The sequence below is a fragment of the Tinamus guttatus genome, unplaced genomic scaffold, assembly GCF_059628265.1.
Source record: "Tinamus guttatus ecotype Peru unplaced genomic scaffold, ASM5962826v1 Tinamus_guttatus_pri_ptg000079l, whole genome shotgun sequence".
Classification (NCBI taxonomy): domain Eukaryota; kingdom Metazoa; phylum Chordata; class Aves; order Tinamiformes; family Tinamidae; genus Tinamus; species Tinamus guttatus.
The window spans coordinates 4,118,998-4,136,410 of record NW_028288613.1 but is presented as its reverse complement, the minus strand read 5'-3'; the positions used below and the strand labels follow the sequence as shown (position 1 = coordinate 4,136,410).

General features: G+C 40.5%; 1 protein-coding gene across 14 annotated transcripts in view; it reads right to left on the bottom strand.

Annotated features, from left to right (window-relative positions):
- The window catches only part of FGFR2 (fibroblast growth factor receptor 2), a 68,206-nt gene that overhangs the window by 13,435 nt on the left and 37,358 nt on the right, over positions 1-17,413 (bottom strand). For 4 of the 14 annotated variants that reach the window (XM_088520072.1, XM_088520076.1, XM_088520081.1 and 1 more), the window contains 4 exons: positions 13,203-13,393; positions 12,245-12,392; positions 8,154-8,356; positions 2,345-2,496 (listed from right to left, as the gene is read on the bottom strand). In XM_088520072.1, the coding sequence (XP_088376198.1) occupies positions 2,345-2,496; positions 8,154-8,356; positions 12,245-12,392; positions 13,203-13,393 (694 nt within the window). Of the gene's footprint in view, positions 1-2,344; positions 2,497-8,153; positions 8,357-10,507; positions 10,653-12,244; positions 12,393-13,202; positions 13,394-17,413 lie in introns of all 14 variants that reach the window. The other 10 variants (XM_010221763.2, XM_088520079.1, XM_010221777.2 and 7 more) reach the window with 4 other exon arrangements.

Here is a 17,413-nt window from a genome sequence, read left to right as displayed (position 1 = left end):
AGCACGGGCTCCTATGATATAACGGCACAGTGCAGACGGAAAGGAAACACTCAGACGTTCTTTCAGGGAGCTTAATTTTAGATCCAAACTCTTATTCTCTGTTAGGGAATGTGGGCCATGAAGAGCTCCTGAGACAGAGGGTTTAGGCATGATGGAGGGAGCAGCCCAGGAGAGTTCACGCTTGGGCCCAGCTGCGGCAACTTCTTGTACCCCTCCTTCTTTGGGATGATGCAGTAGCCAAACAGAATTCTTTTTTTTCCCCGGAAAAACAGATAGCTGAGCCTGGGGAAAACTGCAATTCAATTACAATCATATTACAAGTGCCAGAAACCTCTTAAAAAGAGTGGTCACTAAGAGGGTCAAGCGCATGAGCAAAATGCCTTTTGTGGAGTAGGTACCTGGCTGCGCAACGTGCTCAGCCAGCATGGGGACTTCAGCCTCAGCTTACGAGAATAAGGAGAAACTAAAGCAGAAACTTCAAAGCTTCTGGTTCCAGTGCAAGCACCAGTGCCAGATCCTGACTGCTTTACTCACACGGAATACTACTTAACTCCAGAAGCAGTGAAAGGGCAGAAATTGGGGAGTTGGATCCTGGTAGCACTATTTGATGTAGGGGTCAGACTCTGACGAGCGTTTCTCATAACAGAGTTCTCAAGGTCTTGACTTTCCATGGCCAAATGCAGGTATCACAAAATATACGTAGGGACTGGTTCTCACAAGCATGGAGCTTTGACCTATCCCTACTTCTATAAAAGTACAGGCTGTGGGTTGTAATGCCCTGGTCTAATAGCCTAAAAGGTTTGAAAATCTCACTTATCTGCTTGGCCAAGCGAGAGAAAAGTACTGAATGACACTTCCTCCCGTGGGCAAGTCCGCAGGCTCTTTCTAAATGTGGTCTTAACATTAGTGTGAATTCCTCAATCTGTTTTGGATTGGTTTCTAAAGCAAATGCTGCTTTAAAAAGGTGCAAAGACTGAAGGGCAGCGCATGCTATGCTGAGGTCATCCTGCATTTATCCAGAACGAAAATTGAATTTAGGATCTTGGCAGAGGACAAACATTTGCATTGGAAACTGCTTAATTTATGTGTTATTGCCCTGCTAGGCCTAAAGTAACAAACCCCTCATTGTGTGCCTCCTGCCCCCCAACCTAATAAACCGCCTCTAAATAGCCTCCTTTCATTGGAAATCTGCTCCACCTACATTTGTGCTCAATGTTGGTTTTAAATGTTTAGCACTCTAAAATTTTCCACATTTAGTGTATCCCCCTAGGGTATGGGTTGACAAGAGTATGTATGCAGGCCCCCACTGTTGACTATACTGCAGGTGGCAATTACAGCATTTTGCACCAGTTTTCAGCTACATAATTAAAATAATTTCCAGAACAGTTGTCAGAAGGCTCAAAATTACACCTCCTCCATCTAAGAGTTATGATGGTGAGCTTTCAAGGAAAATTGTTCATGATAGAATGTGTTATTTTTTAAAAGCCACCTAAAGACTTCTTAAAAATAGTATTAACTTCAGTACATAATCATGTTTCTACCTGTGTTAACATTACCTCTCTTTTACATATCCATATTATATGAAAAATATAGTTAAGGCTTTGATTAGACTACTCTGCAGTTCATTTTGCATGTTATTCAACAGACTTTGAAGAGAATATTATTTAGCTACATAGTTTTGAATACAGAAGAATTCAAAAAGCTCTGCTAGAGAACTACTAGGTTTCAAGCAGAGAGATCTTATACACAGATGCATACAATAAGCAAAATGTTCTAATAAATCAAAAATTATTTCCATTAACACAAGCTAATACAAAAACATACCCATAAGGTTCAGGCAGTAAGAACAAGATTGTGTAATATCATGGTCTAGATTTCCTTGATTTCCAACATGGCACTATATATATTACCTATTTTTTAAACATGAACCACAGCAATCATTAAGAAGCATGGTTTAATGTACAATTGGCAAATGTTGACTGTCCTTCAACAGTGCATGTGTGCTGATATCTGTTCTTGGTTAGACCATCTACATTTGGAATAAAGTTTCAGATTTATGTCTTCACTAACTGAGAAGTCACATTTCACCAGGGTATCTGAAAAACTACAAGAAATCTGAAAATAAATCTCAGTGTCAGGCAAAGAAAATGCTGTTTCTATTAAAACAAACTGCACTCAGAAAATGGAACTGATTGAATCTGGACCTTCTGAGAAGATTCAGGTTACTCGGATTTTCTTTTAGCTAAAGAAAACCTGGGAGATATTTGGAAAGAAGCTTCCTCTTCATTCTGTGCCACGTGTTTCGGATACATATAGGCAGTATTAAGGGAAAGAGACTACATACTTATCTCGTGGAAACTCCCATTTTGGGTCTTCTGGCAATTCATACTCGGAGACTCCTGCCAGCATGGGGGCATCGGCCGTGGAGGAGAGCCGGGTCGTTATCCTCACCAGCGGCGTGTTGGAATTCATGGAGGAGCTCGAGTCGGCCGACACCTGTTATTGCAATACAAGATGCAGAAAAAAGGGGGACATGTAATCTTCATCCAGTAGCTGAAAACAGCAGAACATGATAACTGAGCCAGCTTCCATCAGTGGTATCAGGGAAAAGAGCGGCTGAAACCACAGGCTTCTAGCAAACTATTCTAGTATGCTTATCCTCCCTTCAGCACAGTACTGATTCCAGGTAAATCGCCAAGAAGGCTGTAGGATCCTCTCACGTATTTTTAAATGTTTAACATCAAAAGTATCTAAAAGCTATCACATTTGTTTGCGGATACTTACAAAAAGTATTCCATTAACTATACTGTTTGGTAAAAATTCTAAATGCAATGTGGAGAGCTTTCATAAGAATAATCTCATTTCCTCCATTTCAAACTTTTGGAATAGGATTTCTCAATAACCTCAACATCAATGCATTTTCCTTTGAACATCAAATGAATATTTAATGACAACTGCCATGAAAATAGAAGTACCAGCCACCACACCAAGCCCCCAAAAATAAAAATCATTTTGGTATAAATGGTATATTCTCCACAAGGCACTTTCCTCAAACCTGCAAACAGCAACCTGCTGTTCTTCAACCTCCGTATTTCGAGGGAACATGAAGACAAAACAAAAATGAATTTATTGCCACTCTGGCCCTTCCTGTAATGGGAATCCTCCTCCTCTCTTCAGGTCGTGACAGCCTCTGTGCCAGGCCCGTACCTGGCCCTGGGCAGCCCAAAGGTCTTCTCGCCGTCATCCGTCCGAGTCCTTCTATCAGTTGGCAGGATGTCCTTGTCACCCAGCATGGCCCAGACCCTTCCCAAAGGTGCAGCCTCAGTATAACCACTGCTGTGATCTTTGTGTCACCTGGAGTCAACCTTGACATCCCAACTGCTTGTGAAAAGTGTCACCAGGCTACACATTCTTTCATATTTGTTCCATTATTAGGCACTCACAAAAAAAAGCAATTAGAAATAAACATCCTAACAGCAAAGTGCAAATCAACGACACACGTTAATATGAATGCAAAACCCTCTTTTTTTCTGTGACACCAGACAACCATAACTCAATGCTCCTGTATATTAGGTCCAATTAACAACTAGAGTGACACTAAACTACCTTCCTGAGATGGGTCTGGAAGGCTTTTACAATCATGTCATGCTCTTACACCAGGTATTTTGACACAACAGGGTTAAGTTCTTGCATAAATTTTTCATGACCTTGACAAAATGTTTTGCTTCAAGTCTTTTTTTCAGGGAAACATACTCAAGTTTTTAAACATGACATCAAATATGTCTGACTCCTTGACACATTTTTCCAAGACCAGACTACGACTGGAAAGAGATTTCATAAGGAAGAAGATATAAAGGGCTCAAAACATTCAAACTTTCAAAGCATTAAACTTGGTAACCAGTTTTGCAGCTGAACAACAGATCTTCCCCAATATCAGGAGCTCCCTCCTTCCTCATGCCTTGCTCATACAAGGCCAACCACTCCAATAGGTAAGATGGGACACCTTCATTCTCTCCCATCCCACCATCATCCGAGCCAGTATTTATCTTCAGGGAAGAACCAGGCACAATGAGGATGATAAATATGATACTAACTGCTTGTGACACAAATAGAAAACTGCTGTTAATACAGACTATGTAACTCTAAATAAAGCAGTAAATGAATATTGAACAGAGTGCTGAGAGATGCTGCTATGCCCAGTCTATCGAGTGGAACCCTCCTGCTGGAGCTGAAGCTCTCACTAAGAGCTGCATGGCAAGTCAGCCTGAGAACAAGGGCCAGAATGAGACTTTTACTTATTTTTTCCTCATTTTAACGACTTCACTTCTTCATGGATTTATGAAATGCCACTTCATGAAAGGAATAAGCAAACCTCAATAAGCAATGTGGCAACCTAAGTCCCCCAGCACTTCCCCTGAAGTTCACTTCTCGGTTATTTCTGGTTTCCATTTTTTCATTTTTTTCCGTCCTGCTCCTGCGAAGGACACAGCATGGCAGAGTACAATCACGTAGGCAAAACTCTTTTTAGTTGCAGCTATGTAAAGATTCAAATTTCATAAGAAACGGGCACTGCAAAGGCCATACTGAGTTTCTGAAGGAGAAAAGCCTGTTACCTCCAGATGTGAGGCCTCGATGCGCTGTGACATCCCCATCTGAACTAAGCTTGTCCTCTGGCCAAGACACTGTACTCACTCAGCTTTGAGATAATGCTTTACAAGTTTTATGTGACAACTTCTAAGCAGTGGGACATTCAAAACTTAAAGACTCCAGCAAACATTCATTTAAGTGCCATGTGGCAAAATCAGCTGCAGAACAGCGTGTAATTGTCTGTAATTGATTATGAAGGGTGTTCTCCTTCACTTATGATTTATACCATATCCTGAAGCTTAGAAATGTCACTTCTGGCACTCGTGCTGTGAGATTTTAGCAGCCACGCAGTGATTTCCTACAACTGTCAGCTTTTTTGAAGGCTGTGCTATAAAAGTTCATTTGGAAGCATATGCATACATTTGTATAGGAATAATTAGTAAGGAATGCAATCAGATGTTGACATAAAGCCTAACAGAAGCTTCCCATTGAGTGACTGTATCTAAAAATATTTAAGGTAAATTCATTACCTGAAACCAAAAATTAGCATGAAGAATTTCTTCCAAAACATTCAAACACAACAAAAAATAACAGCCAACACTACTAAGCAAGTCAACATTTTCTGTACAGAGAAACCCAAGAATAAAGCTAAAATACGTATTAAGGTAAACACCTTGCAACACATCCTACTATGATTTCCTATAACCTTTACAGTCACAGTAATATAGACTAATGCTTTTATAGAAAGAAGAGGAACTACTTGCTGGGTTTCCCTAAAATCAAGTACTAGATCCCTTTGAGGCTGAGGATTGTAGGGGGAGGGAACAGATCATTCTTGACTTCATCGTGACCCTTCCTATGAATGTTAAAAGAACCGCATTCTGGCAGGAAAAAAAATGCCTGCATGTGGGGAATGATAAAATTCTGTAGTAGCTCAGACTAAATAGTCAATGTATGAGAATCCAGGCCTGCAAACTAAACCATATGTTACTCAGCAAGACTCTTATCCCACTTAGACAAGATGGCATCGCAGTCATGCAAATGCCTCTTCTTGCGCCAGGATTATTTTCATATCCAGGTCCTTGGGGAATTTGACCTAAGAGCAAAGCGCTTCAAAAACAATATCAAGAATTCCCCAATATATGGTCTCATTTCACTGGAATCCCAGCAAATTAGGCTACCTGACCCTGTTTCTTTGCTGGGCTCACACAAGTGACCTGGCATGAACATTTCCCCTGCTCATTCTCACCTATCCTCTTTACAGCTTGGCCACTTTTTCTTCTCCTCCCCATGCAGTGCAGAGGCAAAGGAGCATATTCCACCTCCTGTAATCCAATATAACAATTGGTGAAACGGCCCATGCAGCCCTCAAAACAGAAATACAGATTTCCTTAAAAACTTATAGTAGCTATTTTCCTGTATGAAGACATGAGAGCAGAGAGCCCCCGAATGAGAAACTTGTGCTAATAAAAAAGTGCTGAGGAGAATTGAGATTAGTGGAATTTTTGCTTGGGGGTTGAAATAAGATTCTCACTTCCATGCGTTTATTGTTTTTCAAAGAAATAGTCCCACTTTTAAAAGCAAAATGACATTTTTGCTTTGAAAACACAAAACAAAACTGATAAAAAATGATCTGACAAGCATGTTATAAGACAGAGATTTTTCCTCTGTGAAAACAATGGCTTTGGAGAAGTTCCACATTGCATCATTTAATGATAAATAACTAAACCGAGGGCAGCGGTTGGCACTGAAGTCACATGCAGTGAAATAACACCATCCCCACAAGGAACCATTTCCAACTGACACAACTGAGCTCACACCAAAACCTAGAAACTTGGATAACAAAGATGGTCAAAGGTCTCTTCAGTATTTTTTCTGGCACCAATTCATCTTTAGGACATTATGATGCTTTTAAATTCAGGCAGAAATCTAATAAATATCTTTTATGTGAGCAGTAATCTGTGCATCTCTCTCCCTCTCTTTTTCTCCCTCTCTGGTACAGTATTTGAAAGTCTGCATAAAGAAGGCTACATATAGAATTGCAGGCAGAGAGATATGTGTAAATTGAGCTGAGGACTTCTCATAACTCCTTCTGATATACTCGAAGGCAACTCCCCTCCCCAGTAATTTTCAAGCTAATGAAAACACTGTATAAACATAAAAAACTCAGAGAGTGTGCAGGGGAAAAGTCATACAAAATAAGAATTATTATTTTTTGCTTATAAAATAAACCAAACATTTTTGAGATCAGACAAAGTTCATGGCCTCCACCTCAAGACTTATCGACACTGAAAAAAAACAGGCTAAAGCATTAATAGAGGGATTTCACTGTCTCATTTTTGATCAAAAAGAATCAGAAACCCAAAACCAAAAAAGCAGGACTGCTTGAAATGCCAAGACGTAGTCCCACCCTAACTCTGTGCAAATATGCATCTAACCTTTCACACCCTTACCTACACTGAAGACTTATTTTTAATATAAAAACAATCTGCAGAAATTCTGCGTAAAGTATTAATGCTATAGATGGACCTGAACTAAAGTCCCAGATCCAAACTCCCCTGACCAAAGTTTCGGTTCTTATTCTGCAGATGGTCCCTATTTCTCATAATGAGGTGAACCAAGGGCTCAAATTCAGGCTCCCCCACCAACGAACCCTACAGTGTTGGAAATTTGGGTGTGGATTTTGCGGGCTTAGAGGTCCATTCTGAAGACCTATTGCAGAATAAGCAAAACATATTAAACCACAGCTTCAAAAGAAACAAGTCTTTCAGGAGACGATAATATGTGGGAATCTGGGCGGCTTTGGCAAGTGATGGCCCGTGACAAAGCCAAAGGCCTGTTCCTCGTTCAACTGGTTTGCTGCTCCTCACGTTGCCCTCTCCAGAAACTCTCATTGCCAGGGAAAATTGCAAAATATGCTTCACACAGCATTCTTTTGTGCATTTCAAAGCTGATATTTGCTTTTATTCCTCACTCAAAAACATCGGCATCTTAATCAAACCGTCTGAGGTCCGCTTTAGTATCGCTCTTATTTTCATTTGACTATGGTCCTTTTCTATTTTGAGGTGGTTTTTGGATGCTTGACTACAAATTTCCCTCCCCTTAAGTCTTCAAAGAAGCCTCAAAAATACCTCTCTGTATCTGGTACCTAGTTACTACAGTAATAGTCACCTTAGAAACACTGTAAATATACAATTATATATGATTGTATTCCAAAGTTCACTTAAGTCAGTCAGAAGTTTTCCGTTGACTTAAATGAGCTGCAGGATCAGGCCCCTAAATGCTTCAAATACATTTTTTTTCCATCTATAGACTGCTAATGGAGAACATATTCCAATTTTACATTTCTCTCCCAACATCCCCGCCCTGGTTTTCTTGCCTTAACACCCACGCTTGAGGGCTACCATGTCCTCTCCTCCCCATCCAGCCTCTTAGGCGGCAGATTAAATCCACCCTTGATTGCAATTTGGTTTAGCACCCACTTAAGCCTCTTTCAATGCTCTCAACACAAGGACTCGCTGGCTTAGAGGTTTGGTAAAAGTTTTTCAAACTCTTTATCTACTTTCTGTTACCTGTCTGCGCAGAGGGATTCGCTTCGTGAGCTTGTGCACGGCCGGCTGGCTGCTGAAGTCGGGCTTCTTGGTGGTGTTCTTCATGCGGCACAGGATGACCGCCAGCACCATGCACGCGATTAGGAAGACCCCTATGCAGTAAATTGCTATTTCCAGGTAGTCTGGAGACGCCGGATATTCCTTCTCTTTTTCAGGAGCTGGATTGGAAGGTTTTAGGAGGGAACAATCATGCCACAGAGTTAGGACACAGGACAAGGATGCTCAGTACAGTGCTTGGAGCAACAAGAAATGATAACACGACAGGTAATTTTTGCAGTGCCTTTTTGAGACATATGGCCTACTGCAGATATGTAGGTCATCTTGCAACCTGCCAGTAATTCCTCTGATCACTGCTATAGTTTTCTCATTTGCCACTGTGTGCATGCGTGTATGTGTTTGTACACGTACATATACACACATAAACACGTGTCTGCTTGCTTAGGTAAATATATATACATAGTAGCAATATTGTGTGTTCAAATATAACTTCAGGGAAAACAAGGACTAAAGCATCCAAATGAGATTCATTGTGCTGGCAAAATCAAACTCCAAATAATTTTCACAAGCGTTGTAATTCCTTTTAACCACATTAATGACACATTTGAAGACAAAATATTCAATTAGATAGCCTAAAAGGATAGTCTCTAAGCTCTTAAATGGAAGTTTGGGCTGGAATCTGCATTGCTTGTATAGCCAAATTTCCACTGGATCTTGAAATCCAGAAGGAAAGCAGGATGGATCAGGCCCTTAATGTGCTGCTAAGTCCAGGCTGGGAATTCAGGAGGATTCAAGGATCTGGCTGCCCAGCGCTGTTGGATCACGCTGGGTGCCCACTCCCCTGAGATTCCTTGAGGGAACGAGGGTCGGATTAAAAAGAAAAATCCAAGTAAGAGCTGAGCTGCTAACAGCACGTTTGAATGGATTACCCGCCATACTAAGGCTGTATATTTTAAGCAACCTCACCAGTGGTTACTAGTTTACAAGATTAGATTTTAGCAGGAGTGGTTCTACACAGCCGTTACTCTGATTGAAACCATTCTGAAATTATCTTCGAGACAGTTATATGCACAACCCCGGTCCCTAATCCTTTATCTGGAATTCATCCTCCGGATAAACAGCATTCCGCAGCAATCAGCGGTCACTCTACAAGCAATGCACATTCAAGCTGAAATTTCCTTGTGCCTCATTTTAGGTTTAAAAAAATATTTCATTCAAGAAAATTGGTTAAAATACGCTGTTCGAGCACTTGAGAAATGCAAACCCTGCTAGCAGAAGCGAGCTCTACATTGGTGCTGTCTGCTCGCTTGGTGACAAATCATGCAGGCTTGGTGCTCACAGAGTGAGATGCAATAACATGATCTTGTTCAATACATGTTAATAAAGGCTAAGAAATTATCTGTGGAAAGTGGGAACATTTTAATCACATCTCACAGACCTCAGCAATATGCCCATGCAGGTTTTGTACCTTTTGTTTTGGATTAACAATTAATAAATGGTAAGCACAAGGTGACCCAGCAAACCTCAGGTTATTCACGTTTTTCCAAAGGAACTCCCAAGGCAGCTGCATTAGAGCCAACAGTAATAAATGAGACAATTTAACTAGTGTCAGAACCAACTACAGTTACATCTTCTAACAGCTGATAACAATTTTCAGGCAATAAAGCGCATTGATGTTTGTTTCTTTTAAGGGCAGAAACATCATCAACCACAGTACAGCAGGACATGCTTTGCAGTAAAAGCAAATGAATATTTGTTTTCTTAGAACATGCAATGTTTAAAGATGCACGGAGCCGATTCCCAAGATATGGAACGCACTGCTTCTGCACACAACTATTTGGCACTAAAATTAGAGTTTTTGTAACAGATTTGGATAATAGGTAAAAGCAAGTTTAAAAATGAGTTTAGCAATGATCATGGCCAAATTGGTCCTAAGGCTCCCTAAGACAATTTGAATCTTCTCTTCAGCAAACAGTTTACAATGATTAATGTGCTGACTTTCAGCTATCTCTTTCAATGCTAAGGAAGTGCACTTAGCATTTCTGATGAACATTCAGCAAGAGGTAAAAACATTTAAATTAAGCACAACAGCCATGCCACTTGTTTCGGTTTTGATTTTTTTTTGTAGTTGTATTCAAGAATATATCGCATTTACTGGCTTGAGACAACCGTGTTTTTTAAAAATAATCATTGTAAAAAAATGTTGAAGAAGCCAAAAGTCATTTTCTCTGAGACAGAAGCTGTGCTAACCCTGCAGCAATCAACGAGGGGAAAAAAAAGAGGAAAAACCACTGAAAGAGAGCAGTGTATACCTGGCAGAACTGTCAACCATGCAGTGTGAAAGGATATCCCAATAGAATTACCCGCCAAGCATGTATACTCCCCAGCATCCTCAAAAGTTACATTCCGTATATAGAGAACCTCAATTTCTTTGTCCGTGGTGTTAACACCGGCAGCCTAAAAAAAAAGAGGGAAGCAAAAGAAAAAGCTAGACACTGAAAGAATCCTTGTGGATAGGGAGATGGAGCCACAGGGCTTTGCACTTTGGAAGGACAGAGGTGGAGAGATGCAAAGCTCCTTCCCCATCCACAATCCCTCATCCAAAAGCCATTTACCAACAGGTCCCAGCTCACCTCAGAAAGTAATCAACACCCTTCACCGGACTTAAACTCACCACCTAAACATGCATGCAATCAAATGGCATGGAAAAATTAACCCACAAAGCTTTTTTTTTTTCTTCTTTTTTAATAAAAGAATGTTGAAAGAGAAACAAAGAGAAAACAAAGTAGGACAGAGTGTGGTATCCTTCACATGTAGTTACCTGTTTAAGAGAAAAGAATTTGCTATGAAAATATATTCTGAGAGGGTGAAATAAAAAGGCAGATTCTGCTCCAAGAGACACAACTTAGTAGCTGGCTCAGGCAGCTACAGTCCTTCCATCATCCACTGCACTTGAATACTCTACACTGTGCAGTCTTGCCAAATCTCACAGTTTGATCCCAAGGCTGATAATATTTGGTGGCTTGCTCAGAAGCACAGGGCAGAGTCACATTGCCAGGTAGGAATCTGAACTCTCTTGTAAAAAAGATCATTTGTGGCTAGCGGAGACGTGGCGAAAAGCTGGACCACAGAGGTTCAAAAACAAGGAGAGGGAAATATATGCTTTTCTAAATCTTAGAATACTGAAAAAAAAAATTAAATGGATTTTTTTTCTGGCCTCTTTGCTTGCTAAATCTCTGGCTTGACAAGTGATTGTGCAGCAAACAATCACTGTAATAGCGATTATCCAAACTTTTACAGAAAAGTACACTTAAGAGCCCTTCAGACCTGAGACTTTCCAGCTGTCCCAAGACAGGCACAACAGGGCATAAGCATCAAGTACTCTATCATGGAGATTTAAAGAAAATATTTTAAATGGAGAGCTTTTTTTCCCCTTTGTCTCTGTTCCATTCAAAAACATAAAAACATTATTTTGAAATACATTATGGGGGAATAATCCTATCTGTATCAAGCCACTTGCATTATTGCCAGAATTTAGTAGTACTGTGGGCTTTTACCCACAATAACGGGAGAATAAATGGGGAAAGACATGCACCCTGCACAGCTGCAGGAGATGTAGGAAGCTTTAAGTTCCTAAATTGACCTGTGAGTACTTATATGAACATCTCACATATGTAAGTGTGTGTATATATCTACATATATATGTACGTATGTGTACATAAAAATATACACACTAATTATACCTTAATTATGTTATTCAATGAATACACTAAATGTGAATTGTGAAGTACGCAGAATTAGCAACAAACCTGAACATAAACACACACAGACACCAAATACAGGAGAGAACAAAGAAAACACTGTTTACGATACACACAGAATATTGTGGGAATTTTTCCATGGCGGCTGGTGTAATACCAGTTGCATCACCAGAGGAGGATTACAAATATACCACAAGGCCAAGAGTTATCCTACAAGCTGCCTGCAGTCTCCCAAAGCACCATTTTTTCCAGCTTCTACATCCAGCTTTCTTTAAAAAACATTGTTACCTTGTATACTCGGCAGAACAGAGAGCCAGGCAGACTGGTTGGCCTCCCCTATATAATTGGAGACCTTACAAATATATTCTCCAGCGTCCGCCTCTGTCACATTGTACAGTGTCAGCACTTCAGCATTGGAACTATTTATCCCCGAATGCTAGAATAGACCAATAACACAGGAGAACAATGTAACTGCTGCCCAAAATGGACATCAATCTGTCTATGGTCCCACCACCAACACCGTCATAAGAACATGTCTTCCACTTCATGCAAGTATCAGTGTCAAAACATTAAGTTTTGTTTTTTTTGCAATCAGAAGTATCACACGAGCAGGTAGAAAAGGGGAGAGGGGAAGAAGCATCTGACTGGGAAAGCGGCTGTGTGGGATGATATGGTAGAGAGCTGGCTGTCCCAACCACCAGCACTCTGGAGTTGGAGTTGGGCAACACGAACCAACTTGGAAAACTTCACGGTGAAGGATTTCCTTGAATGAGCTTGCTTAGGACACCTGCCAGTAAAGAACAACCTGGTGCAACTGAGATGCTGCATCAAGTTGCTGAAAAATGGACATCTTCGCAGGTGCAGGACCTAGAGAACCCCATCTCACCACCAAGCTTTGGTAGCAAGTGTTACATTACTCAATGGCCTTTGAAATGAAGAAATGTGAGAGAAATGGAGTAAATTCACCTGGATATTTTTTAGACATGCCTTACCAACACACGTCAATGATGTGCTTGAAGACTTTTGTTTTTTTAATATATCATGCTTGAAACAGTTCCAGATAGACAACTCCGTGGAAGCACAGAATACCAAAAGAGTGCCTATGAGCTGCAAAATAAGTCTTTAGACTACCAAATATATGCCTATTTATTTCAATTGTCCTCATCTCAAAATTCTTGGATTTACATCAAATAAACTCAATGCTTCAAAGAGACAATCACCAGCACCAACATCTGCAAGGCCTCACCTTTAAAACCTGAAGATAGGGCAACCCATCTGGTCCGTATTTACTGCCATTCTTCTCTACATGTTTTATCCACTGGATGTGAGGCTGAGCATCGCTGTAGACTTTGCACACAAACTCCACGTCCCCACCGACCACCGTGGAGGCGTTCGCGGGGAGGCCGGCCTGGAGGATGGGCCTGTGCGGAGACCGCTCTGTTGAGACGGGGAGGGCGAGCGAGAAGGAGGGAGGGAGGGAGGGAGAGGGAAATAAAGATGCATAAATAAGCGGAGCTGCCAAGAAAACTGTAAGTGAACTCGAGCCAAAAAGCCCTGTAAGCCTGTTGGCTGACTCCTCCGAAATAACACTGCAGCCAAAACGTATAACAAAAACTGCAGTTCAAAGGAGATGACTTGAGCACTACACTTGTAATATGAAGAATAGCTATTTGGGGGCAGGGGAGGAAAAAAAAAAACTGTAAGCATTTTTGATAGTTTAATCACTTAAGAATTACTGAAAAAGTATATATTTTAAAGTGTTCATTGTAATAAGTGCCTCTGACTTCTGAAACATTCTAATTGGGTTAAACTCCCACAAATTGGAAAGATTAATCAGTTTTTAAAATGAATTAATAATGTATTAAAATAAACCCAAAGGATTTTCACACAGTGAGCAGCCTAAGCACTGTCCCTAAATATCCTTATGCAAGACATGTTCCAGGCGGCTTTTCCAAACGCTCTCGTCGTTATTACCAAGTTAGCTGCTCTCTCCCGTCACCTCGACGCAGCAACAGAAATACCAGTTTGTTCTTACTCTTAAGCATGACGCAAGGAAACATCCAGTTCCCCGAGGAACCTCAGCATATTTAACATGACCCGATAAGGCTTCGTAGTCTGCAGACTTGGCTAAGTATTTATTGAACGCGATTGCTCAAGCTTATGACACTGAACATACCAAGTGTATCCTGTGTCATCTGGGTACCCGGAAAGCCACTCCAGCCAGTGCTCCCTGCCCAGTTTCGTGGATACGATAAACATCTTTGGGCAAAACATCAGCTGTGTGTGCTGGAAGCGATGGGAACGTTGCCCCCGGCTATGACAGCGCTGCAGCGTTCTGTACTCGCAGAGCCTGATCTAGAAGCTGCTAAGACCTTAGGGATGGTGAGCAGCAAATGACCTCAGCCCCCAGGCTGCCAGGGCCTCCAGCAGATGTTTTTTGCCAGACAGCAAAAGTGGGCAAAAAAGAATACATTTCATCCCAACATCACCTAAGGAAAAGTCCTCAAAATGACCCTCCGAGGAAACAAAGACTCTGCTGCGCAGGCTGGGCAATGGCACCGTCCCCAGAGGCCTTCAGGGAGCTGCCGCTTTCTTCATCTGGGAGCTCGCCACCTCCTTCCCCTAAACTTAACTCTGCCCCTTCCTTCAAGGGGAACAGCAGCAGCTTTTCTTATGGACATCTGTATATCAGGAAAAGCCTGGTCACCTGGATGCTCCCATGCATCACAGATGTCTCAGGTAAGAATTCAAAGTTAATGCTGAAAAATTTAAAGCTAAGGGAAAGGTCCATTGCTCATTCCCTACCAGAGCTGCCCCTTCTCCTCCACGACGAGAATTCCTTCATAGGCAAGTAAAAAACAGTGGACCTAAATATTTATTATTAGAGGCTGCATACTGTTAAAGCTTGGACATTATAAGCCAAATCGACTGAATTTCAAGTCAAGTGCTCCTTCTTAAACATAGTAGTTTCCAATAAATTGTTTCACAAGCAAACATTGCGAGTGTAATAGCAAATAATGATGCCCACGGAACAATGGGATCTTTCATACAGTCCAATATATTTGGCATGCGGCAAACATCTACAGGGAATTTATTCACTGCGGCAATGCTGGCAGCACACTACAAAGCAGCAGTCTTATTTCACTTGTGGCAAAAGTGCATTTGTGTAGCAGTTATTAAATTATTCCACGGCTATGTATGTCCTTTTCAAAGGATCTAGGAACAGTTTAATATTTTTTAATTTTTAAATTACCGTAGAATGTCTAAATTACTATTTTATAGTTCTAGAGAGAACTTTTAAAGTTTCTCACCTTATACTAACTAAGCTCTAATTCCATCTCTCTCACTCCTTCATTTGGGTACAAAAACAGCAAGCAAATTCTCCCTTTAATAGAAACCTTACACCATCTTCCAAAACTTATTACAGCTGCCTTCAGTATAAAATGAAACCTTAGAGAATGTTATTTAAAATGTTTTTTAGAAGTCAGTAGGCCTCATGTTTCATTTCTCCACATCAGGGTTTGATTTCCTTTGTGACCTTACTCTCTGCCCTTAAACAAACCAGAGAATGAGGCCTGAAACATCTTGGAAAAGTTCCTACCATGCCAGCATAACACACAAAAAGTGTTTAGCTTATCCCGATAGACATCAATGATTTAATCTTTTATTGATGACTGTCAAACCTTTCCTCTACCAAAAATGGACAGTCTAGTAAAGAAGTAAAAGCAAAGTTCTCACAATCTTGGCCTACCTTAAGAATTAAATAGTGTGTGTATATGCAAATATAGAACAAATGTACATGTATAAGATAATTATGAAATTTCTACTTGAAGGGTCAATGTGTTAAAAACAAACGTTACCCTCCAACACATAGAGAAATGATCAGTATTTGTCCAACTCCTTCAGCAGAAGGCAGTGCTCCTAGGCCCACACAGGCAAGCAGAACTTTGCATCCTCGTGCAAAATCAGCAGGGCTGCAAACCTACAGCCTAGGATCACGGGAAATAAATTCAACAGTGTGGAAAGTAGCACAGAATAGAGAAATGTGCCCTCATTAAAAATGACCAAGCAGTATAGTTCAGTACAGTACCACTTCTTAAAAACAGTCATTTCAAGATATTATGCTGTCTCTATTTCTCTGCAAACTATACACACTTAAGAACTTTGCTTCTCACAAACCATGTCCATAAATCTCACATCAATATTGGTGCTTAAATAGCAAGCCTTACTTTTGTAAGCAGCTATCATCACTCAGACAACTGGCTCCACAAACATTAGATGGAAATTTTATTTTCTTTTTTTTAATGGAAGCCTGGCAATGAAGTCAAAGCAGTCTTCAAAAAATACCTTCAACTTCACCATGAACAGAACAGCCTTTCTGAAAAGCATTTAAAAATATGCATTTGCCTTGGATAACTTAACAATTATTACTAGGATGATCACTAAACTATAGTGATAATATATGTCTGTAGTTAGCTCATTCGGACAGCAATATTTTGATAGGAAAAAACCTGGGAACTGAGCTTGTAACTCTGCAGCCCTACTGATTTTAATATTGCCCTTCAGCGTTTCACACTGAGCTCAATCAGCCCCCTGAGAAATAAAGCTTTGCTAATTGACCCCCGGCATTTTAGAGTGTTCCACTCTCACTGCTAACACAACATGGTTTGCAAAACAAGTCTACAGTTTATGTGCTATAGAAAATTGCCCCATGCACAAGACTTCTTGTGCACTAACGCTAAACCATAAAGGACCATAAGAAGTAGGAGGTACTGCTTTTATGCCCATAAATATTACTTACTGAACTAAACAGTTCTAAAAGATACCGCGTAGTTTTGCCCGGATTTCTTAAACAAAGACTTTCTTACGTTAACAGATATTTAATGGATTTTTAGAAATGAAGTACATTTCCTGTATATTGATTTGAAAGTATTTGAGCCAAAAATCAAAAAATATGTATACATCTCCTAAATTACATTTCATTCTTATTCTAGTTCTTCCCAATTTCTGTAATATTTTACAGCAAGAAACAAGCTTGATGCTCTGTATGTAGGAAGTGCTGGGGTCTTCACTTTGCAGTTTTGATGCAACCAAGAACACCTCTTTTTGAAGGGTTAATTATTTACAAAAGGCAGAGCCCCAGTGCCTGCTCATGTGCAGATCATATTCACCACTACAAATACCTAAACCATACACCATCATAAAGATTCTCAAATTTCTGCTTGACAAACAGACTCACTATTTGAAGAAAAGCCCAATAAACAGAAATGACCAGTGGCTTAGAGAAACCTGTCATTTAACTTGTTAATGTTAAATCCTTGGGACAGAATACTTTCCTCTAAGAAGAAAACCTGCAAAGAGTCCAAGGAAACTGGAAAATTCCAGGGCCCTGTTCTTACTGAATTTCCTAAAAAAATGACAGTATGTCTGGAATTGCACAGGAATCTCCCAATCCCA